Raw genomic sequence first — 26849 nt, 5'->3', positions numbered from 1 at the left:
AATCCTAGTCCTTAGCTTTTACTTAGATCCTAAACAATCGACACTTTTACAGATCAAGTCCAACACTAGTTAGTAAGGTTAAGTTAAAGTTACATGCTTAAATCTCTAATTTTTTATAAGTAGACTCTACCTTTAAACTCTAAAACTTAATTACAACATTTGAAACAAACATTTTTAATTAATCATAATTATTTTATTTAAATCAAAAGTGATTTTATTTGTTACAGTTTACACTTAAATGTCAAAACTTCTAACCTCAAATGTCTGATGTTATATTACTCCGATCCGACCCACCCCATCTTTCTAGTATTTATCCTATAATCAAGTATATATATATATATATATATATATATATATATATATATATATATATATATATATATATATATATATATATATATATATATATATATTCTAAACTCATGGAATTCATGCTTTCTACTAAAAAAATCATAAAAAGCGTAAACAAAATGTCTATTAATTCAATTTAAAATGGTGTCTTAAAACTTGGATCATTCAACTCGAAATCAAGCGTTACAGATCACATGAATACTCATTGAACATCACAACTCAATTTATTCATCTCGATTTAGAAGTGTATCACGACAAACGTATTAATCCGTTTGTGAGCTTGTGATTTCTATTGTACAAGACCACAATAATTTTGCTTGTTTTTTGCTAAAGTTGTTCTTTTCGTTACTAATCATTGCAATTTGCATCCATAAAAAGTATTGTTGTAATATGTATCACACAAACAAAACCTTGCCAACATATGTGAAACTAATTCACTTGGATATAATTTTTCCATCTATGATTTTAAAGTCATGCAAAACATAAATTGATAAAAAATAATAATAATAATAATTTATACATTAAGTAAATTAGGTCATAATCTTATTTTCCTTTATCAAAAAAACAAACTTACAATAACAATAACAAGCTTATTTTGTTACAAAACCCAAACTTATCGACATTTTTTATTTCCAGTGCTTATGCCACCTGATCGGGTCCGATCGGAGGGAGACCATCCTTCTGCTTCGGATTTGGAAGAACAACGCCGTTGTCCTCACCGTCATGAACACCGCTGGCGCTGGCGTTGCCACCGGCGTCGACACCGCCGTTCAACTGTTCGCCACCACTTTCCGGAGCCTGTTTATTCTCATGACCACCGACGACGCTTGTTGGCGGTGGGGGTTTCTGCTTTAGCGGCAATGGCTCCCGAGCAATTTTAGCAAGCAATTTTGCAGCCAACGGTATTCCATCACACTTTTTTAGTATCTCCATTTTCAATTCTTCCAAATGCGCAGGGAATTCCCTCTCGTCTTCCTCATACCCAATCACCGTGTCTCGAAAAATCTGATCAATGATCTCTTTGGTGTGTGGCTTCAAATAAAGCAAACTTACATCTTTCCCAAGCATCCTTTTTAGTAATGCATCCGACCTGCTCGACGAAATGACTGTTCCACCACACCCTTTTGGCAACGCGTATGCCAACTCCTCACCCCATTTCATATTCGGGTCTTCCGTTCGAATCAATTTCAAGAAGAATTCGTCATCGTTCCAAGCATCATCGAGAACAATCAAATATCTTTTTCCAATCAGTTGTAGCCGGATAAGAAGAATCAGCTTCCGGAGTCCATGTTCATCACGTTCCTCTGCCACATTACTTATGACTTCATCTTTTATTCCGAGACATTTCAAGATCCTGACAACAATCTCTTTTCTGTAGTCATGGTTGTCTCTAGGTTGCTTGGATAAACAAACCCAGATCCTTGGACAGAAATGCTCCTTTACTAACTTCCGGCCAAAAATGTCCTGACAAAGAGTCGTTTTCCCAATTCCGGCGACTCCCACAACCCCAAAAACCTTATATGGAACATTAATGTTTCGCATGACAAGCTCCCTCTCCATGGCCATGACATTGTGTTCAAAACCATGAACTTTCCTGGGTCCATGCCTGGAGCTCCACCTGTAAACATCTTCTTTGTTTCTTTCAAAAGTGAGGTGTTGTGGGTCTTGAAGACGAGTAACAGAGTATTCTGCATCACCTCTTGAACTGGATTCTTCACCTTTGAATTCCTTCATCATCTTCTTTAAGCTCTTCTTGATGTTCAGACATGCTTCACGATCTTCAACAGGAGCAAATGAGCTGTGTTTGTTGATGAGTTGCCATTCATTCAACAAATTGTTGAGGTAATAAAGATTCTCCCTTCTTGCACTCAACCAATCCCCGTTATAATCTGGATTTCTTGTACGCGTGAGGATGTCCTTCACATCATTAAAATCAGAATCTAATGAATAGTATCTAGTCACTAGATTTTGCTGATCGCCTATACGTAGAATGCCATGAGTGATTTTTTCGAGAAGATGTTGTTCAATATCATCATCCACAATCTCAGGAGCCATTTCTTTTTCACTCAAAACTATATTTTTTTTTTTTTGGGAGAAGATTGAAACTTGATTGGAGAAGGAAGGTGTTTTGAAGGGTTGAGATGCTTTTCTTGCTGAAAGAAAAGAAAAATTAACATTCTGATACCTTTTCTCCTCAAGAAAGTAATGCTTCAGATTCTGAATTACTTCACTTAGATTGCCCTGTTTTTACTAATAAGAATTTGTTCTCTGAATTGAAATTATGCATCTTGAATTCAGTAAAGAGTTGAAAAGATGTCTTCCTTATTAGTAACAGAACTTAATCTTGTAAGCTATATACTAATGTATTCTTGCTATTATACATATTTTCAATGTTGTGCAATCCAATTTTGATTTCATAATTAGCCCAAAAGTTCTCGTCCAAGTGAAAACTATTTTTAAAGTAAGATAATAATTAGTTCATTTGTAAAGTAAGAAATTATTTTAATTTCATAAATAGAATCAACACCTTGGACTAAGATTGTATCTTGTCTATGGAGTTGCATATCGGACCTACGATCAACTTTGGGAAAACCATAGATATCTAATCTCAATGCCATCAAAATTTTCCTTTATTTGATCTTTTGTACGATCGGTGGCTATATTTTAAATGGAAATTACACAACTCAAACAATTGACAATGCCACCTTTTGTCAAAAAGAAAGATTATTGCTTGTTGGATAATCGGATTATCTTGGGACAAGTTGCTAGTCTGAATCACGGGTTGGTCATCGACTCACAATCTTTGTACCGAGTCACACTCCATATCGAGTGAGTCATACTACCGAGTCGGCAATTTTCAGTTTGAAATGATTCGACTCAAGACTCATATGAGTTTCACAATTATGGTAGCTGCACCCTAACCTCCCCGTTTTTGGTTGCACTAAATTGTATATAATCAAACAAATTTAGAAATTATATTAGGTACATAACTATTTAAGGACATAGTAAGATGAGTTGGATCCGAGTTTAAAATCATTGAACTTTCGGAACAATACTAAATAACATGGAATACGTTTTATATTAAAATTAATACAAATACATATCGATTTGGGAAACCTCTTACGTTTCTACCATGTTAAGATCTGGATCCTACGATCGTCTTCGAGTTTGCAAGATTAGGATCGAGATCTTAAGATTTCACAAAATAAATCATAATTTAAATTTTTAATTTTAAAACATGAAAAATATTTCAAATATTCGATTTTTTATTCAAAAGTTATAAAAACTTGCAAATATTCGTTATAAGTCACAACACAAAATGATAAACAGTAATTTATTTGGTAAAATGGTAAAAGACATAAAATGGTAAAATAAAATTTCATTTACAAAAAAAAAAAAAAGAAAAAAAGAAAAAAAAAGAAAGAAAGAAATCAAGGGTAGGTAGGATAGGATCGGATCTCAATCCTACGATCTTACGATCCTACGATTGTTTACGATCCGATTTGTTTTTCATACGTAGGATCGTACGATCGATCCTACGATCAGGATCGTGATTTTGACAAACATGGTTTCTATGTGTGCTTCGAGTTGGCGGTGCCTACAGGAAATTAAATCTCTTACATTGTTATCAAAGAATCCAATACGAAACTTTACCGTTTGTCAACTTCTACCATTATAGCAAGTCATATGAAAAAAATGTAAAATACAAAAAGAAAATGCAAGAAATTTGTAGCATATACAACGTCCTTCCAATTACGAGGATCTACCAACACATATTCACTAATCAAGTCGAGATATACAAAAAACTAATAACCATTATTTTTATTCGTGTACCATCCACACTGATAATTTAGTAGGAGAATGAAATGAAGTGGCTATTTGTCATTCAAAGGATTATATCATGTCGGATTCAATAGATTTGATTCAAAATGACCATTGGATTTGAGAAAAAAATCTTAAATACATACTATAAATTAGCTTTTAGTTTTTATAATTAACAAAAGTTAATTCTTAAATATATAGTATAAATTAGTTTTTATAATTTTCTATTGTTCTGGAGTTTTCAATTGAAACTAGATTATAACTGAGTTATAGGCAACAAAACATAATTATATTGATACATTTCAAGTTGTTAAAATATTAGAGAAACACACCTACTCAACATAAAACTACATCCCCATCACCGACAAGCCTATAAAAAGGTATTGGGTCACTTATTGAATGACATATTAGCTGATAGTACGGGTAATATGTTTCGGAGGAAATAGATACAACAAACTTTAAATGACTGTCTTAGTGTACATATTTGTTAAATTAAAAGCAATGTGTGCTCTAAATCTATTGAGAATGATCCCTAAAGAAAACTTTCAAAGACTACCTTTATATAGTTACAACTTGGAAAAAAAAATCTAGGGACAGTTATGTTAGATTAGGTGTCTAAACCAATAATTAAATTGGTATATACTTAAATTGAAAGCAAAGTTCTTTTGGGTTGTTTTTAAATCTAGTAATTGACTAGAATGATTTTTAGAGAGAGAGAGAGAGAGAGAGAGAGAGAGAAGGAGAGAGAAAGAGGGAGAGAGATAGAGAAAAAAAAGAGAAAGAGAAAGAGAGATATATATAGAGAGACTGATTTATTGGTTTATTATATGATTAATAAATAACAATAAATGATTTATTAATATGTTATGAGATTAATATAGTAATTAGAAATAGTATTATTTGATTAATAATTAATCAGAAATTGATTATAATTGATTTTGGGGTTAATTAGATTAATTAAAAGTATATGGACCTAAGCTGTAATTGTTTAATAGTTGAACAAGAGAAGAATTCTAGAATATTCTCATACCGAGTTTTTGAAGGTTCTTTAGGGTTTCTATATTCTTCCATATAGATAATATGGATAATAAGAAAACTAGATAAATGTAAGATGTGAAATGATATTATTTTATTTCAAATTAGGGTTATCTAGAGTTTACTATTAGCTATAAATAGAACCTTTGACATACAATTTTCGGCCACTCTTATTTGTTAGAAGAATATTCGAAAATCATCCCCTCTCTTCTCTCTCCTCAAGTGTTCTAATTGCTAGGTTTTGGGTACAAACCATCAGATGCACGAGATTTCGGGTGTTTGCTTTTTGGAGCTTTTGAAGAAGGTTCTTGGTTGATTATTTACAATAATAATTAAAGGTATGTAAACCCTAACCCTCTTATAAATTTCGATCATATTAGGGTTTCTCTAGGGTTCCTTGATGTTCATAGTTTATAATAATCAATATAGAAAACTTAAATCCAATTAGGTTGCATGTGAACTTAAGGGTTAAGTTTTACCGCCACATGAATTTTATTATAACCTCTAAAACCCTATAATGGTACCAGAGCCTTAGTTTTCAATTGATTTTGCATAATGGTTGAATGGATCAAATAAGGGTTTATAGAAATTAAACCCTAAGACTTTAGATTTTGCTTTTTGGCTAGGGTTCTTAAAACCCTAGCATCCACCCTAATTTTAAAAATCCTTAGGGTTTCCTAAGGTTTTTTAGTTTCTTAATTATTATTTTAATAGTCTTAAATTCAAATTGGAAACCTAATCCCTTAATTTTCAATATCTAGTAGGGTTTGGATTATAATTAAATTTGAATGATTTAATTAATTGTTTAATAGTAAATAATTATTTAATCCACATATGCTTTAAATTAATTTAATTAATAGTTAATTAAAAGATTAAGATAAATTAATTTAATAAATAGTTTAATTAAAAGATAAAAGATTAAATAATTTTTATTTAAACTAATTTGATAAATAATTGATTTAACTTAATTTAATTAAGGGTTTAATTAAAAGATAAATACTAATCATAATTGGTTTAAATTTAATTAAATTATTAGTTTAATTTAGAATTAAAAGTTTAAACCTTATATTTTAATTTTTTTTTAAAATACACCTTATATATACTATTAAAAGATTAATGTATTATATATATATATATATATATATATATATATATATATATATATATATATATATATATATATATATCAGTCAGTTGAATCGCTAGTACACCTCATTCATCAAGCCAAACTACAAGTGGGTATAAGGAAATTGCTTATAAAATGGTAGTTGAATGGGTGTCCACTCTCACCCACTTCTCCCTTATTTGGTGGATGGTCGTTAGCAGAACGAGTTCGATAGGACATAATGTAACAATGTAAATTTCAAACCAAAAATTTCATTTTTGTCACAACCATTTTCACATAAAATGTTTTATAAGGTATCCAATAATAGTTATCAAAACATATCGTATCCCAAGATCACAAAAATCAAATCCTCTCTCTAGTGTGTACGAGTCACACCGGCGCCTTTCTACGGTCCTCGCTAGTACCTGAAACACATAACACAACAACTGTAAGCATATTGCTTAGTGAGTTCCCCAAAATACCCTTATACACATACGCCTTTCCAAGCCATACTCTACACGACCTTCCGGTCCATGTGTCTCAGGGGACTTCTGTCCCAGTCCCAGTAGACCTTCCAATCCTACTCGTATCGACCTTCCGTCCATGACTCCCTGACCTTCCGGTCCACGTTATAATGCCTTCCGGCCCATATCATACATATCATACATATCACATACATAACGCATACAGAACGTGCAACGCATAGCATACAAAACATGAAACTCATAGCATACAAGACCTTCCGGTCACACATAGGTACCTTTCCAGGTACAGTATAGTGAGAAGACTCACCTCAAATATCTCGGTAAGTCTCTGTCTCGGTAGAAATGTGATCTAGCCTCCGCCTAATCACATAAAACAAATACTCCCATAAATACAACTGTACTCAACCCTAAAAGTCAACAAAGTCAACTGTCAAACTTTGACCTGACTCGGCGTGTGCACTAGGGCGACTCGGCGAGTCTACACGTGTCCACTGACTCTCTCTTAGACCCTCCCTTGGCACGTCGAGTACTCCCCTGACTCGACGAGTTCCACTTGGCAAGAATCGCGGGGCCACCCCGACTCAACTCGCCGAGTACCAAGAACAACTCGGCGAGTTCCAACTCGAACTCAAACCCCTGACTCTACCTGACTCACCGAGTCATTCCCCCAACTCGACAAGTCCACTCACTGAGTGATTAACGGGCAACCTTCAAACTACTCGCCGAGTCTGTTCTTCGGAATCGGCGAGTTCATGCCATGCACAAACTCAAAACGACTTCTGAGGTTAGATCTGTTCCATACAATCATAGATCTAGCCTCCCCAAGCATGATAATCACGTAAAGTTCGGACCTTGACACACATATAACATAGAAATGGTCCAAAATGGTGATTTAGCCCTAAAAATGACATTCTAAGCTCATGACTTCCAAAATGGCTCATAAAGCTCCAAGGGTTAAGGTCTCTTTGAGTCCAAATCCAAAGCACAAACCCGAAAAGGGGACTAAATACTCTACATACTCTTCTTCTAAATGGTTTAAAAACCCTAGCTCTATGAATCAACACCCAAAACTGGAGAAGGTCCGAAGGAATACCTTAATATGAAGCCTTTGATCTCTGAAGACACTAGATTTGCACTTCCTTCATCCTTCTTTTGCCTTGGTCACCTTCTCCTTCAAATTTCACCAACAATGATCAACAACGGCCTCTCTTCTCCTCACAAGCAATCTAGGACTCTCTCTAGGGTGTGGTAGCCGAAATGGACGGCCATAAGGGCCTTCAAATAGGTCTCAAACCCTGGAAATTAGGGTTTCATTAAACAGTGTGGACTCGTCGAGTCCACTCATGAACTCGCCGAGTCCAGCTGTGAACTCTCATACAAACCCACGACCATACTCGGCGAGTCTAGACGCCAACTCGCCGAGTTCCCCCCTCAAAACCCAAAAATAAAGGAACAAAATCTCATACCTGGAAATCCGGGTGTTACAATTCTCCCCGACTAGAATCAGAATTCGCCCCCGAAGTCTCACTCTGCAAAAAACTCTGGATGTTGCTCCCGCATCTCACGCTCCGGTTCCCAAGTCAACTCTGACCCTTTCCGATGCTGCCACTGGACCTACACTAGTGGCACTTCCTTGTTCCTCAAAAACTTGATCTTCCAATCCCTGATTGCCACCGGTCTCTCAACATAATTCAGGCTCGCATCTATCTGAATATCTTCTAATGGCACCACTGCCGACCCGTCGACTATACACTTTCGCAACTGCGATGCGTGGAAAGTGTCATGAATCTGACCCAACTCTGCCGACAACTCCAAACAATAGGCTACCCTGCCCACCCTCGCGATCACCCTGAAAGGACCAATATATCGGGGCCCCAACTTGCCCCTCTTCCTGAATCGAATCACTCCTTTCCAAGGAGAGACCTTCAGAAGCACGAAGTCGCCGACCTGAAACTCGAGCTCGGACCGGTGTCTGTCCGCATAACGCTTCTGTCGACTCTGAGCGGTCAACAACCTCTGTATGACCCGCATGATCTGCTCTGTCGTCTGAAGCACAATCTCGGTGCTGCCCATCAGACGCTGCCCCACTTCTCCCCAGCAAATGGGGGTTCGACACCTCCTCCCATAAAACAGCTCAAAGGGCGGCTTGCCAATGCTCGAATGATGGCTGTTGTTATAAGAAAACTCCGCCAAGGGCAAATACGTGTCCCAACTCCCTCTGAAATCCAATACACATGCCCGAAGCATATCCTCGAGCGTCAGAATCGTCCGCTCACTCTGCCCGTCCGTCTGTGGGTGGTATGCAGTACTGAAATGCAGCCTCGTACCCAACTCCTCGTGAAACATCTTCCAAAATATGGAAGTAAAACGCACATCTCGATCTGAAACAATCGAGATCGGAACTCCATGCCGCGATACCACCTCCCTCACATACAACTTTGCCAGCCTCTCAGCAGAAGAGCTCTCACTGATGGCAAGAAAGTGAGCACTCTTCGTCAACCTGTCCACAATCACCCAAATTGCATTGACACCCCTCGCGGTCCTTGGCAATTTGGTGATGAAATCCATGGTAATTTGTTCCCATTTCTACTCGGGAATCTCTAATGGCTGCAGCTTACCATGGGGACGCTGGTGCTCGGCCTTCACCCTGCGACAGGTCAAGCACCTCTCCACAAACCATGCGACATCCCTCTTCATACAGGGCCACCAATAATCCTTCTTCAGGTCCAAATACATCTTAGTGGCCCCCGGATGGATCGAAAATTTCAATCGATGAGCCTCCTCCATCAAAATGGTACGCGTCCCACCCACAGACGGTACCCAAATCCGGCCCTGAAATGTCATAAGCCCCCGACTATCGGTAACAAATTCCGATACCAGCCTGACAACTCGCTCCCTTTTCTGGCTCTCTGGCTTCACAGCCTCAGCCTGGGCCCCACAAATAACATCCAACACCGGGGTCTTCACTAACAATCTCAAACAAACATCTCGAATTGGGGCGCCCTCCGCCCTACGGCTCAATGCATCGGCTACCACATTAGCCTTGCCCGGGTGATACAGGATCTCACAATCATAATCCTTGACCACGTCCAACCACCTTCTCTGGCGCATATTCAGGTTGGGCTGATCCATCAAATACTTCAAGCTCTTGTGGTCCGTGTATATCGTACACCGAACCCCATACAGATAATGTCGCCAGATGTTGAGAGCGAACACTACCGCTCCCAGCTCCAAGTCATGAGTGGGATATCTCGACTCATGAGGCTTAAGCTGCCTCGATGCATAAGCAATCACATGCACCCTCTGCATAAGCACCGCTCCCAATCCGGATATTGATGCATCACAATAAACCATAAAATCTTCCATCCCTTCTGGAAGAGCTAGAACTGGTGCTTCGCATAATTTCTGGCGAAGTGTCTCGAACGAGGTCTGCTGCTCCGGACCCCAAGAAAACACAACACCCTTCCGGGTCAACTTGGTGTGTGGCACGGCGATCTTGGAGAAATCCTTAATAATTCTCCGATAATAGCCGGCCAAACCCAGAAAACTCCTAATCTCAGTGGGTGATCTCGGCACCTCCCATCTCATGACCGCCTTAATCTTGGCCGGATCGACCAATATCCCATTCTGGTTAACGAGGTGTCCTAGAAACTGGACCTCTCGTAGCCAGAACTCACATTTGGAGAACTTGGCATAAAGCCTCTCCGATCTCAGAACTCTGAGGATCTCCCTCAAATGCTCCTCATGCTGCTCTCTGGATCTCGAATACACCAATATGTCGTCGATGAACATGATCACTGAGCGATCCAACATCAGTATGTACACCCTGTTCATGAGATCCATGAACACCGCAGGTGCGTTGGTGAGTCCGAAAAGCATCACCACGAACTCGTAATGCCCATAACGAGTCCGGAATCCTGTCTTCTGGACGTCCTCCTCCTGCACCCTCACCTGATGATACCCAGACCTCAAATCGATCTTGGAGAACCAAGATGCTCCCTGCAACTGGTCAAACAAATCGTCGATACTCGGCAATGGGTAACGGTTCTTGACCGTTAGCTTATTCAGCTCACGATAATCAATGCACATCCAGAGCGAGCCATCCTTCTTTTTGACAAAAAGGATGGGCGCTCCCCATGGCGAACTGCTCGGCCTGATAAACCCCTTCCCCAGCAGCTCCTGAAGCTGCGAGGATAACTCCTGCATCTCCGGAGGCGCAAGGCGATAAGGCACCTTAGCGATAGGCGCAGCTCCCGGAACCAACTCAATACTGAACTCTACCTGCCTCTCCGGAGGCACACCTGGCAATTCCTCTAGAAACACATCCGAAAACTCACGCACTATCAGAACCTCATCAACCGACTTCGGACCCTCTGAATCAACCCTCGCATCCATCACATATGCCACAAATCCTCTACAGCCTTACTGTAGACTCTGTCTCGCTCTGGCGGCCGAACAAAATGCTGACCCCGAACGTGTACCTTTGTCGTGCACTGTAAGAACTCCCCCACTAGGGTCTCGAATCGTCACCAACTGACGCTCGTAGTCTATCACAGCTCCATATCTACTCAACCAATCCATACCCACTATAACACACACGTCCCTCATCGCGATCGGAACTAGATCTATCAGGAACTCCACACCAAAGATCTCAAGGATACATCCTCGAATCACATCCGAAGCATACACTGCTCGCTCATCAGCTATGGAAACTCGCAGAGGCCGACTCAACGCCTCTCGACGAATACTAATATGCTGACTAAAAGCCAAGGAAACAAATGACCGACTCGCACCCGAGTCAAATAAAACCAGAGCAGGTACAGAACTCACAAGAAAAGTACCTACGCATATCATCATATAAGCATAAAAACTTAACTCAAATAAAAGATGAAAAGAGAATACATACCAGCCACAACATCAGGCGTCGCGCGGACCTCTTCCGCGGTCAACTGAAATGCCCTCCCTCGAGCCTTCGGGGCCTCGACCTTCACCGTCCGAACCTCGGTAACCCTAGCAGCAGGCGCAGATCCCTGCGCTGATCCCTGGTGTAGCTGAGGGCACTCGGCCTTCCGATGGCCGGTCTGGTTGCAATGGAAGCAAACCATAAATCCTTTGGGGCAATCCCTGGCGATATTCCCCTCCTTGCCACATTTGTAGCAAGCACCCGATCGACAAGACCCCTCATGTCCCTTGCCGCACTTCCCGCAAGTGCGGCCCTTCTGGCCTCCAGTCCTCGAATCGGCGGACTTGGTCCGCTTGGCTGCCGGCTGAGACTGAGCCGACCGCCGATCCATCCTCTGAGACTCGGCCTCCTCCTTGGCCTGAGTCTCCAACTCAATCTCCCTCTTCTGGGCATTTGCCTGGAGCTCGGCAAATGTCCGGTACGTCGAGTTCGACACGAACTCCCGAATGTCCCTCCTCAGAATAACCAAATACCGGCTCATCCGTTCCTGTTCAGTAGACACCTGCTTAGGGCAGAACATCGCCCTCTCATGAAGCTTCCGAGTGACCACAGTAACCGAATCATTACCCTGCTTGAGGGTCAAGAACTCCTGAACCAGCCGTTCCCTCTCCACCGGGGGAACATACTCGTCTTTGAACATGGTGGTGAACCTCTCCCATGTCACCGCTGAAATCTCTGCAAGAGTGAAGTCCGTTGTTACGAACTTCCACCAATCCTTCGCTCCCAAGCGAAGCTAGTTCAAAGCGAACCGTACCCTCAGATGCTCCGGACATGAACACGTATAGAAGCATCCCTCAATGTCAGCAATCCATCTCATCGCAGCGATCGGATCCTGCGTCCCATCAAACTCGGGTGGCTTCGTGTTTTTGAACTCCCGGAACAACAACGAGTCACCTCCCTGAGGCCTGGCAGCAGCCACAGCTGCTGTAGCTGCAGCGGCTGCAGCCTCAGTCACCGCGGCGTACCGCTCATCAAAATTCTCCAACAGCGTGGTCTTGATAGACCCAAACATCTCCGGAATCTCGGCCCTGATCGTCGCAGCCACCTCATCGTCGATCATCTGACGAAGCTCCTCGTCGCTCACGCCGCTCGCCTCGGGTCTGTGGCGTGTCCCAACCATGATGCATCTGAAATACAACAAAAATTATTAGAGACCTGATCGAGCATACCCATACTCGACGACGCAACCCTACTTGTCCTCCGTTGTCCAAAAGATTCTTACCTGGAATGCCCACTGATCCGACGACTTCAGTAGTACGGGCCCAATACTACTGACCACACCGTATCAATATTCACTCCAAGTCCTCCTCTATGGTTCTTGGATTACAAGTACTCTATTCTCATGAGCTCCTAACTGCCATCTACTCGCTCTCAAAGCATCTTAACAGCAGAAATCTGCTAGGCTAAGGCATCACAAATCAGGCCACTCTAGTCCTAATATGTATACCTAGCCTACTCTAGCATGCATAATGTAACATAACATATCTCATAACACATAATGTAAGGGTACTTTTGGGAATTCACCGTTCGGGCGCTGGCTGATCATACACACGACTCTGCTCTGTTTGTCTCAAAACTCTCTTTACTCTTTACAAAAATTTTACTTTATTATAAATTTTTTTCTCAAATCCTCAGTTTGAGTTCAGATACCCCGAAGGTGCATCCGAATCCCTTAAAACAAGGCTCTGATACCAATTTGTAACAACGTAAATTTCAAACCAAAAATTTCATTTTTGTCACAACCATCTTCACATAAAATGTTTTATAAGGTATCCAATAATAGTTATCAAAACACATCGTATCCAAAGATCACAAAACTCAAATCCTCTCTCTAGTGTGCACGAGTCACGCCGGCACCTTTCCACGGTCCTCGCTAGTACCTGAAACACATAACACAACAACTGTAAGCATATTGCTTAGTGAGTTCCCCAAAATACCCTTATACACATACGCCTTTACAGGCCATACTCTACACGACCTTCCGGTCCATGTGTCTCAGGGGACTTCCGTCCCAGTCCCAGTAGACCTTCCGGTCCTAATCGTATCGACCTTCCGGTCCATAACTCCCTGACCTTCCGGTCCACGTCATAATTGATGGGTTTTAGCCATAAGAATTTTCCTATGTGCGCATGCAAAACCCTAATGCTTGGATCTAGGCTTTCTAATTAAACATGCTTTGAATCCAAGACTTCTAATGACTATTTAGGAATAAGAACAATGTTAAAACAAATCTAGAATCATACCTTTGAATCTCTTGTGTGATCTTGATGTCTTGGAGCTCTAGAGTCACAATTGTCACTCCTCTAATGGCTTACAAACACCAAATAGCAAGGAGGATGATTTGAGAGAGAGGAGAGGGGAGGAATTCGGCCAGGGTTTCTATACTTTAGATGAAGTTTCGATTTCCTTATGCCATAGGGTCTATTTATACTTGTAGACTCCTTAAGGGTTACAACCTAAACCCTAATTGGATAATCTTCTCTTAAAGCTATCCAAATCCATTCCTTAGATAACCCCTTGGACGATTTGAAGCTATCCCAAGCTTCTAGAATCCGTCCAATACATATCTATATGGATTTACAGTCTAAAGTTTAACTATCAAACAATTGACAGTTTATAGCCTCTTATTTAATTAATCTCTTTAAGTCACCAAATTAATTCCAATTAATTCTATGACTTATATTAATCAAATAACAATATATTATTCTTTATATTATTCTCATAATATACTAATAATATTTACTCTCTCTTAATAAATCATCCTATCAAGTTGCTATGGTGAAGGCAACCCAAAAGGACCATGCACAACCGGGTCAAATACTTGCCTAATATAGTTGCAACCTTAGACATTATTCCAACAGTCTCCCACTTGGATAAGTCTAGTAACTATATGCACAAGTACAATTCAGTTTGCAATCGTAGCTCTCAAAGACGTTGTCAAACTCTGATCTAATCAATCTTGTCCTTTAGATAAGGGATCGTACAGTCCTCTGTTAGATACCATGCTGACAATCCTATGGAATGGTTAGTCAAGCATTTAGGTTTCTCGATCTCCGATTTATTCGACTTAGAACTTAATCGAACACATCAATTCAGTTCTGACCGGGCCCGACACATAAGTCAAATCAAACCATCGAGCGGCCGAGATATCACTTTTACCTTCTTAGATAAAAGTTACAGATAAACTTCGACTTATATGCATTTACTTATTCATTAACCAACTATACACAACAATGCGTTTTATAACACCGAGTTACTGATGCGTTTTTGCATTATCAATGTACAATCAATTAACAAATAACAAACCATATATCTAGGTTTTAAGACTATATGATATTATCGTCTTGCGATCACCCTTTTATATCATATTCCATAAGGTGATTCCAGCAAGCGCGGGTTTGTTCCAATGCTCAAAACTAGTTCAAAAGCACTCATGAACGTTGCAGCAACCCTTTGCTATGTCTAACACCATTTAGACAATCTACACACCAATTCACGACAATCTTCATTCATATCTACTTCCAACATATGAACGATTGTGGACAATTTGAACAATTCGATTATTCCTAATAAACTCAATTATTCTGGAAGTCAAAACATGCAAAGTGAAACAATAGCTAAATAATTAACATAAGATAGTAACATTACTCATAAATAAAACTCCTTTATTTAATCATCAAATGTTAATTACATTTATCTATTACACGTTTATTATACTATCTAATCTATGCTAATATCATCCTTCAGCCCAATACTCCTAGCATGCTGCAAGTGCTTAACCCTACTCAGTCCCTTCGTAAGCGGATCTGCTGGGTTATCTTCCGATGATATCCTCTTCACTACGAGTTGTCCTTCTTCTACACGATGTCTAATGAAGTGATATTTTTTGTCGATATGTCGTGATTTACCATGATCCCTCGGTTCCTTAGTCAAGGCAACCGCTCCTTCATTATCACAGAAAATCTCCATGGGCTCCTTTATGGCAGGTACAACTCCAAGATCACCGATGAAGTTCTTTAGCCATATTGCCTCCTTTGACGCTTCGCTCGCTGCAATGTACTCTGATTCGCACGTTGAATCAGCTACGGTTTCCTGCTTGGAACTTTTCCATGTCACTGCTCCTCCATTTAGGGTAAAGACCCAGCCCGACTGCGAACGGTAGTTGTCCCTGTTAGTCTGAAAACTGGCGTCACTATACCCTCGCATCTTCAAGTCATCACTCCCTTCGAGGACTAAGAACCATTCCTTCGTCCTCCGAAGGTACTTAAGGATATTCTTCACCGCAATCCAATGGGCTCTGCCAGGGTTCCCTTGATATCTACTAACCATCCTCAAAGCGAAGGCTACATCAGGGCGAGTACAAGTCATAACGTACATGATTGAGCCAACTGCGGAAGCGTATGGTACTCGACTCATTTCTGCTATCTCAGCTTCGGTACTCGGACTTTGGGTCTTACTCCACTTGGCATTGCTTTGTATCGGTAATTCTCCCTTCTTCGAGTTTTCCATACTAAAACGTTTTAGTACCTTCTCTAAGTAAGTGTTCTGACTAAGTCCAATTAGTCTCTTACTTCTTTCTCTTACTATCCTTATTCCCAAAATGTAAGAAGCCTCTCCGAGGTCCTTCATAGCGAAGCACTTCCTGAGCCAGGACTTAACCTCCTGCAGAGTCGGGATGTCGTTTCCTATGAGTAATATGTCATCGACATATAGAACGAGGAAGCTAACTATACTCCCACTGGCTTTGACATATACACTCTAATCTTGGTCACAGGCGACGATCTTCTGTTCCCCATGATTAGATTGATCATTCCTTGCTCCACATCCCTACTTCTTCTTAGTCCCTGCACATTAGAACAAATGTGGTAACCATAACCGGTATCAAGAACCCAAGAAATAGCATGATTAGAATCATTAGATTTAATTGTGTATATACCTGCGAAAGATGGCTTCATCTTTCCTTCCTTGATGGCTTGCAGGTACTCTGGGCAGCTTCTCTTCCAATGTCCTATCTTGTGGCAGTGGTGGCACTCTGCCTCCTTAGGGTTAGGGCAGGGCTTAGCGGGATCAACTTTGGTCCCACTAGAAGAGGCACCATCTCGGGCTTTAACCTTGCGATAGTTCTTAGACGAAGCCTTCCTCTTCTTTCCCTTCCCTTGACCAATAGCCAAGACAGGAACAGCAGGTGGATTGGGAGTTGGTGCAACAGACTTGTCTTTGAAGTTGCTCTCAGCGACCCTTAAGAGACCTTGGAGTTTGCTTAGGGTGACCTCCTCTTTGTTCATGTGGTAGGTCATCCTAAATTGATTATACATCGGAGGTAAAGAGTGAAGCACCATGTGATCGCCAAGTCTTCCCCAAAGTCAACATTTAACTTGCGAAGGCGGTCGACATACCTTTGCATCTTTTGCAGGTGCACGGTAAGAGATTCTCCATGACCCATCTTAGCGGAAATCATGTTGGTGAAAATCTCATAACGCTCTTGTCTCGCGTTCTGGTGGTATCTCTCCAATAAGTCTTGATGCATTTCGTACGGGTACATGTCCTCATAGGACTTTTGGAATTTGGAGTTCATGGTGGCTATCATGATGCAATGTACCTTCGTTGCATCTCGCTCATGAGTTTCAAAAGCGGCAATTTCAGCCGGAGTAGCGATTTCAGGGTTGATCTTCTCGAGCTTCTCATCGAGGACATACTCCTTATCCTCATAGCGAGCAATGGTGCGAATGTATCTTATCCATTCGCTAAAGTTCGTTCCATAGAAGGTGACCTTTTGGCAAAGGCTCATCAACGTGAAAGAACTAGCAGCAGCATTGTTTGCGTTCGACATCTACAAATAGAAAGGACAAAGATAGATTAGAATATGAATCCCTAATTATCACTCAATAAGAAAAATTAGGGCTAGGATCCAACAACAACATTTACATATTAGAAAAGGGATGCCGTAATCTAATATGCAAATAAATTGAAGGTAAGTGAATGACGATTCACTAATTCTCCACCATAAAAAAACTAACTATAAGTCCTAAATGTATTGAGAATTCCTAGGTTCGGATGAGATTCATTGAAACTATTCAATGGCATGTTTAAATCTCGATATGCCCCTCTTGTTTGTGACTGGGATACTGAGGATCACAAAGCGGGTGTGAATTACCATGCAAATTCACATGGTGCCTTCATTGTAACGATCACCTATTCGATGTGCCGGTAAACCACACACGCTCCATCGACTATGATAAACAATGAATCACCCTTTGCCACCTTTGTTTAGAACCAATTAGTGTGCCGGTAAACCACACACGCTCCACTAACTTCTTAGCAAGGGTGCAAAGTGTAATTTTATGGGATTGCATCAATTCACTTTTCCTAAAGTAACTAAGATTGGGAAATTTAAAAAAAAAATGTAGTTACTTTGTATTACTTATTATACTTTTAATGAGAGGATGAGGTTGCCCTATCCTACCCGTTCGGCTAACGACCTTCCACCGATCAAGCAAGCGGTGGGTGTGAGTGTACACCCATTAAGCGCCATTTTATAGGCCGCAACCTTATACCCACCTTATAGATCGACTTCGTGAATGAGGCCTACTAACGGTAAGACTAGCATTTTAGTTATACATATATATATATATATATATATATTATTCTTGTAATATTATATTAGTATAGGGTTGTATTTTAAACATTTTAAAATCTAGGGTTTGAAATTTAAATTGTCTAAATTAAAACTTTTAATCACAAAATATAAATTTCAAAACTTGAGGACAATTTTTAAACATTTAAAACATGGAGGATCAAATAACAAATAATTTTAATTAACAATTAATTTCCTAATTATCTATATTTGATTTATTCAAGATTTCTTTCAAGATAATTACCAAAATAATCAAAATAATTAATTAATTATCATATAAGGAAATTAAATATTTTATTAGTTGATAAATATCTTTAATTAGATCAAGATAATAGTCATATATATCAAAAAAATCGGATTAGGGTTGATCTAATATGATCAAGGTAAGTTTCCATAAGATAATCATGAAGAAATCCCGAATCTGGCCATTCCTGACGCTTGGACTCGCCGAGTGCACCAAGGGACTCGTCGAGTCCACTATCGAACTCGCCGAGTCCATAACTCAGAAACACAAAAATCGAATTTTGCAGTTTAGTTTCAGACAATTAAGCAACAATTTAATGAAAACCAAGCTAGGCTCTGATACCACTGATGGGTTTTATCCATAAGAACTTTCCTATGTGCGCATGCAAAACCCTAATGCTTGGATCTAGGCTTTCTAATTAAACATGCTTTGAATCCAAGACTTCTAATGACTATTTAGGAATAAGAACAATGTTAAAACAGATCTAGAATCATACCTTTGAATCTCTTGTTTGATCTTGATGTCTTGGAGCTCTAGAGTCACAATTGTCACTCCTCTAATGGCTTACAAACACCATATAGCAAGGAGGATGATTTGAGAGAGAGGAGAGGGGAGGAATTCGGCCAGGGTTTCTATACTTTAGATGAAGTTTCGATTTCCTTATGCCATAGGATCTATTTATACTTGTAGACTCCTTAAGGGTTACAACCTAAACCCTAATTGGATAATCTTCTCTTAAAGCTATCCAAATCCATTCCTTAGATAACCCCTTGGACGATTTGAAGCTATCCCAAGCTTCTAGAATCCGTCCAATACATATCTATATGGATTTACAGTTTAAAGTTTAACTATCAAACAATTGACAGTTTATACCCTCTTATTTAATTAATCTCTTTAGGTCACCAAATTAATTCCAATTAATTCTATGACTTATATTAATCAAATAACAATATATTATTCTTTATATTATTCTCATAATATACTAATAATATTTACTCTCTCTTAATAAATCATCCTATCAAGTTGCTATGGTGAAGGCAACCCAAAAGGACCATGCACAACCGGGTCAAATACTTGCCTAATATAGTTGCAGCCTTAGACATTATTCCAACAATAATGCCTTCCGGACCATATCATACATAGCATACATATTACATACATAACGCATATAGAACGTGCAACGCATAGCATACAAAACATGCAACTCATAGCATACAAGACCTTCCGGTCACACATAGTTACCTTTCCAGGTACAGTATAGTGAGAAGACTCTCCTCAGATATCTCGGTAAGTCTCTGTCTCGGTAGAAATTGTATCTAGCCTCCGCCTAATCACATAAAGCAAATACTCCCATAAATACAACTGTACTCAACCCTAAAAGTCAACAAGGTCAACGGTCAAACTTTGACCCGACTCGGCGTGTGCACTAGGGCGACTCGGCGAGTCTACACGTGTCCACCGACTCTCTCTTAGACCCTCCCTTGGCACGTCGAGTACTCCCCTGACTCGACGAGTTCCACCTGGCAAGAATCGCAGGGCCACCCTGACTCAACTCGCTGAGTCCCAAGAACAACTTGGCGAGTCCAACTCGAACTCAGACCCCTGACTCTCCCTGACTCACCGAGTCATTCCCCCAACTCGACAAGTCCATTCACCGAGTGATTAACGGGCAACCTTCAAACTACTCGCCGAGTCTGTTCTTCGGACTCGGCGAGTTCATGCCATGCACAAACTCAAAATGACTTTTGAGGTTAGATATGTTCCATACAATCATAGATTTAGCCTCCCCAAGCATGATAATCACGTAAAGTTCGGACCTTGACACACATATAACATAGAAATGGTCCAAAATGGTGATTTAGCCCCAAAAATGACATTCTAAGCTCATGACTTCCAAAATGGCTCATAAAGCTCCAAGGGTTAAGGTCTCTGGACCTCTTTAAGTCCAGATCCAAAGCACAAACCCGAAAAGGGGACTAAATACTCTACATACTCTTCTTCTAAAGGTTTTAAAAACCCTAACTGTATGAATCAACACCCAAAACTGGAGAAGGTCTGAAGGAATACCTTAATATGAAGCCTTTGATCTCTGAAGACACTAGATTTGCACTTCCTTCAGCCTTCTTTTGCCTTGGTCACCTTCTCCTTCAAATTTCACCAACAATGATCAACAATGGCCTGTCTTCTCCTCACAAGTGATCTAGGACTCTCTCTGGGGTGTGGTAGCCGCAATGGACGGCCATAAGGGCCTTTAAATAGGTCTTAAACCCTGAAAATTAGGGTTTCATTAAACAGCATGGACTCGCCAAGTCCACTCATGAACTCGCCGAGTCCAGCTGTCAACTCTCATACGAATCTGCGACCATACTCGGCGAGTCTAGACGCCAACTCGCCGAGTTCCCCCCTCAAAACCCAAAAATAAAGGAACAAAATCTCATACCTGGAAATCCGGGTGTTACACATAACCTCATTAAAAGTATAATGCTATGAAAAGTACTAGAACCTTTTAATAAATCTCACTCTAGTTACTTTAGGAAAATGTGAAAAGTATGCAAATCCATGAAAACATACATCATGTTTTATATGTCGTTAGTGGAGCGCATGTGGTTAACCGACACACTAATAAGGACTATAAAAAGATATTATGAAGCATCTCGAAAATTATCATTGTTAATGGAGCATGTGTGGTTAATCGACACATCAATTTGAGATAATAAAATACCTCGAGGTTGCCATGTAGGTTTGCATTGTTATTCACATCTCATTTGTGATCCTCGACATCATAGTCACAAAAGTGAGAGCATAATCTGATATTAAACAAGCCATTGACAATGTTTAACGAATCTCGGAAGATCTAGGAGTTTCATAAGATTGAAATTGGTAAAAGCCTTACCTACCCAAAATAGATTTGAATTTGATTACAACTTCCCTCTTCAAAGTTCGAATAAAAAATATGGATCCTAGCCTTTATTTAAATTTTAGGTTTCTAATGTAGGATTAAAATCAACTAACTTGCATTCTCTATTCTCCCAAATTATAGATGTTGAATCAAGACAATAATGGTCTTCCTCTTCCTTTAGAAGATTATCTTCCACATTCTGATCAAGGTGGAAATATTTTCCCATCTTCAGGTAGTGGTGGAATTGGACATCATACTTCTGCAACTCTTCTGCCTCTTCCTCAAGTGGCTCTCTCAACGTCACATTTTCCTTAAGTTGTAAGATACGAAACTACTCAGTTGTTCTAATTTCTAGGGTTTGGGTACAATCCGCAGAGGCACGAGATTTCTGGTGCTTGTTTTATAGAGCTTTTGAAGAACCTCCGACCAATTATGATCCTCAGCAACAACAAGATGCTCCCAAGCGACCCTGGGGACCCAATAGAGCTCACTACCCGCCATTAAGCCTACCCATTCCTTCCCTATTCTCCATCCTTCTGACCTGTAAAACCCTTTCTCTTCCTAGAGATGAACCACTCCCCTGGCCTCCTGGTCTCAACTATTCAAATTTATGTCCATTTCACCGATACACAAGCCGTACCATCAAAGAGTGTCATACTTTGCGTGATGTCATCTAGATGAAAATCTTATCAATTGGAACGAAGTTAAGGCATACCTTAAAGTCGCTAATGTCACTGAAGCTACTGGGGATCTAGACTAATCCAATGCCACAACATCAAGGAGGACAAGTCACCACTTAGGGACCTACACCGATACAAACTAATCCAGGACTTTCTACCGGCGCTAACATCATTCGAGCTTGCACTGCCGCTCGAAGAGAGATGCCTGTGAGACCCTCTCAAGTTCTTGAATTCGAAGGAGGTTTTGAGAATTCAAAAGTTTATTGGTTGATTATTTACAATAATAATCAAAGGTATGTAATCCCTAACCCTTTTATGAATTTCGATCTTATTAGGGTTTCTCTACGGTTCCTTGATGTTCATAGTTGATAGCAATCAACAGAGAAAACTTAGATCCAAATAGGTTGAATGTGAACTTCAGGGTTAAGTTTTTACACCACATGAATTTATTATAACCTATAAAACACAACAGGTTACACATATGAGGACGAGTTATGACAACAAATTTGAATACTTTTCTTAGGTTATCGGTTGCGCGGTAATATTTATTATATAATGAGTTCTTTGTATTTATTGTTATTACACGTGTATTCGTTTAGTTAGTAATATATTAGTATTAATTTCTTTTTAGGTTCGAGCGTTTCAAAAAAGTTTGCATCCTATTATTATCACTGATGGAGCACACCTTAAAGGGAAATTCTTGGGCACCATGTTCCTAGTAGTATGCAGGGATGGTAATAACCAAATTCTCCTTATATTATTTGGTTTTAGGAAAAGTGAAAGTTAGGAGTCATAGATATGGTTTTTATCAAGACTAAAAGAATGTATTAGGAACACGCCCTCTTTGGCTATCATATCAGATAGAGCAATTCAATTGAAATGACCATTCAATTTGTGTTCCCGAAAGCATATCACAGACTTTGCTTTCATCATTTGTTGATGAATATGATAACAAATGTAATATCCAAAAAATACAGGCCAAAAATTTCATTTTTATTTATGTTATTACATAAAACCATCAGTATAAAAACATTCATAATAAAGTCTCATGTCAAGAAACAAGTGATAGTAATCAAAAATATGGTATCATAAAACCATATCAGAGCATAATCCCCAAGGATCTCATGTGTGGAAAACATAGTGTGATGCGCTGCGATCGAGCCGGCTCCTTTCCTTTGAAAACGAAGTACCTGAAACCAAAACTGAAAACCGTAAGCTCAAAGCTTAGTGAGTTCCCCCCATCATACCACATACCACACAATCACATAGCATACATACTGCCGGGCAATTCTGGGGTGCCCGACTTACCCGATACGACCATTCTGGGGTGCTGACCTACCCGGTACGGCCATTCTGGGGTGCTGACCTACCCGTGTGAAGCCATTCTGGGGTGCTGACCTACCCATGTCAAGCCATTCTGGGGTGCTGACCTACCCTTGGGGACTATTCCACCCCCTACTGCTACTATCACATATATCATAACATAAACATACTATCAGACATATCTGGGGTGTCCGAACTACCCTTCGGTCCTAACAACCGAATTTGGGGACTATTCCCCTCCTACTACCACTATCACATATAACATATCATGCCAGCATATAACATATCATAACATACTGTCAGACATATCTGGGGTGTCTGACCTACCCTTCGGTCCTAACAACCGAACTCTACTACTATCACATATAACATATCATGCCAACATATAACGTATCAGGTAGTAGCAAACCTAGATGATATCACAAAGACAATCATCTAACATACAACTGCTACTGGTGGGCCGAAATTGTGGCCATAGACCCACCGCTACTGGAAGGTAACTCACCTCACACTGCTGAAGTCCCGTAGACACAATCCCACTCTGCTGAAGTCCCGCAGACTCAACCCCAGCTGCTGGCTCGAACTGTCAACACCAAAATAACACCCACTTAATAATTGGGTCCCATTACATAACCATAAGTATATTCTTTGGGTAATTACTACATTACCCCTAACTTGGCTTATTCAAGCCCAAGGCCCAATCCATAGGCCCAAAGTCAATTAGGAATCAAAGCCCAACACATGGCCCAATTTTCCAAATTGGGCCTAGGCCTAAACATGGTTTCATTCTAAGGCCCAACATCATATAATCATTAATGCCCAAACTATGGCCCACCTATGGCCCAATTTTCCAAATTTGGGCCCAAGCCCCTTACATGGGCCTTACCCCAGGCCTATTAAATTATTCTAGTCCATTGGCTTCACTTTGGATGGTCCAACAATAAACCCAAGTGAAATTACGGTTTCACATAAAATGATGATTAGGGTTAAGTTTCCTACTTAACCCATTAAGGACTTAATCCATTAAGTCCAATATCGCTTAGATTAATCTTTACCAATGATTATTATTTAATATCTCAAGTTATTAAATAATTCCCGTGTGTCCTGATTAATTCCCCAAATTTAGATTTATTGGCATTAGGGTTTACCAACTCAAATACTAGCCCATTATTAATTTGTTGGACTTTTAGGTTATTTAGGGCTTTATTGGGCCTATCAAGCCCATTAGGGTTTTATTGGGTCCATTAGAGTTCATTAAGCTACATTGGGCCCATTAGAGCTCCTTTAAGCCCATTAGGGTTTCACTAAGCCCATTAGGGTTTCTAGCACCCCAAACGAATTAATCACAAGAGGCAAAACGCACCGCCACCCAACACGACGGCCGGTGGCGGCAAGAGGCGACAGCCACCACCCTACGGTGGTGGTTTTGAGATTTCATTTCATGATTCCGACACTATTACAGTTACAAAGTAAAATATCCAATACCACACACTCACACTAATGCTAACAGACACCCAAAAACATGGTGGTTTATGGTGGCAGCCACCACCTCACGGTGGTGGCGGTGGTTGTTCTTGGTATTCCAACTAGACAAAGCACACGCACATAAACTTCAGATTGCATCCAACACTCCAGCCACCCACCTGGTGGCTCAAGGCAGTGACAACAACACCAAAACGGCAGTAACAGCAACGGTTATGACGGTAGCCACCACCTCATGGTGGTGGCCGTGGTTTCTTCTTTGTCCCCAACCAATCAAACATATACACACACTCGTAATCAAGAACTGGACGTCGAATTACTCCCAACCCAGCCACTACGGTGGCAGGTACCGATCGGAAACACCAACAACGGTGATCTAAAACCACCGGCAGCCCCTGCCGACATAAACTACTCCAAATCACAGAAAGAACGAAGAGAAAGGAGTAGATGAGTGGGTACAATCATTACTGAGAACTTCGTATCCACACACACTCCTTTCACAGTGGCGAACATTGCTCCTTTCACCGGAGGAGGGCAGCGACAGTCCGCTGCTGGCATCCTCGTGCTACTCTTCGTCGCTAGTAGCAGCTTCGCCGGCGATCTTGGGTGCGGTGGACTCCAGCTTCAACGTCAAAGAGGTGGCGGTCGGAATCAACAGGGCAGGTGGCGGCCGAACTTGTCTTCATCAATGGTGGCAGCTAGTGAAGCATTAGGGTTAGGCGTGTTTAGAGAAAAACGAGAAGGAAGGGAATGACGGTTTTAAGTCCCGTGTTCCTTTCAAACTTTCATCCTTTTGACAAGTTTAGTCCCTCCCCCACATAGCCTTTCCAACTTGAGTCCAATATTTACCCTTTCTACCCTGGCTTTGGAATGCTTCTTCAAATTAAATCCGATAATTACCATCTAGACCCTCAACATTAAAATCCTTTACACCTTTGGTACAAAATTTACCAAACAGCCCCCAATATCATAATTATGACATAATCAACCCTTCCACCTCATTTCCTTTTAAATTAAATCCAAATAGTTACCACGGAACCCTTGTCTGCATAAATATTTACAAACTGAGTCCGGAACTCACACTTTTAACCCCTGACTTCTAAAACTATGCCAGTTAACTCCTCGAAACCAACACCCTACATATATAATTATTTGTTTTAGGGCTACGAGCCATTCATTAATTTATTTATTTATGTAATAAATAAACGGGGTTTTACAACTCTCCCCCACTTAGATTAGATTTCGTCCTCGAAATCATTCCTTACATACCAAGCCACTCTAGTAACATAGTCATCATCCTGGGCACACCCTAGCCTTCCCAGGGTAGCCATGACCAATCCTCGTAAAGCCCTAAATTCGCAGGTGTTGAATTCCTTGCAACAAGACCACATGTACTCTGTCCAAAATCTGCTGTCTCGAGATGGTCTGAATCCCTGAAAGACCACTCATACTAAATCATTATCGTTGAATCTTGCATGTTTATCCCTGAACTGACTACTCGACTTCTGATAGCTTTAGGTCCTCACTATAAAACAGGTGCACAAACCCATTTATCCCTGCAAATCACTTACACTTAGCCAAGGCTGAGCTAATCTCGCTGTGAGTGACTTGTCACTCCCCAAATTCTCTATCTATTCCGTCCAAACTTGCAACCCTAAACACATATACTAATATTGCCAATCATTGAAGCAGTCTGAACACTGAACTGCCTGAAGCGGTATGTTGCCACATGGCTGCTTTCCAGAGTCTAACGAGACCTGCTTGGTCTCAATTCGTTCACCAACAATCTGAAATACCGGGTTCCGGCCTGGCAAGGACTCCCACTT

General features: G+C 40.4%; 1 protein-coding gene across 1 annotated transcript; it reads right to left on the bottom strand.

Annotated features, from left to right (window-relative positions):
* Positions 1-990: 990 nt before the first annotated feature.
* Positions 991-2406, bottom strand: LOC145063831 (putative disease resistance protein At4g19060). Its single transcript, XM_079011409.1, has one exon. It carries the CDS (start codon positions 2404-2406, stop codon positions 991-993), a length of 1416 nt encoding a protein of 471 aa, XP_078867535.1.
* Positions 2407-26849: the final 24443 nt, after the last annotated feature.

Source organism: Lactuca serriola, chromosome 7 (assembly GCF_051521515.1).
Source record: "Lactuca serriola cultivar US96UC23 chromosome 7, Lser_US96UC23_V15, whole genome shotgun sequence".
NCBI lineage: Eukaryota > Viridiplantae > Streptophyta > Magnoliopsida > Asterales > Asteraceae > Lactuca > Lactuca serriola.
This window is presented reverse-complemented; position numbering and strand designations above follow the sequence as displayed.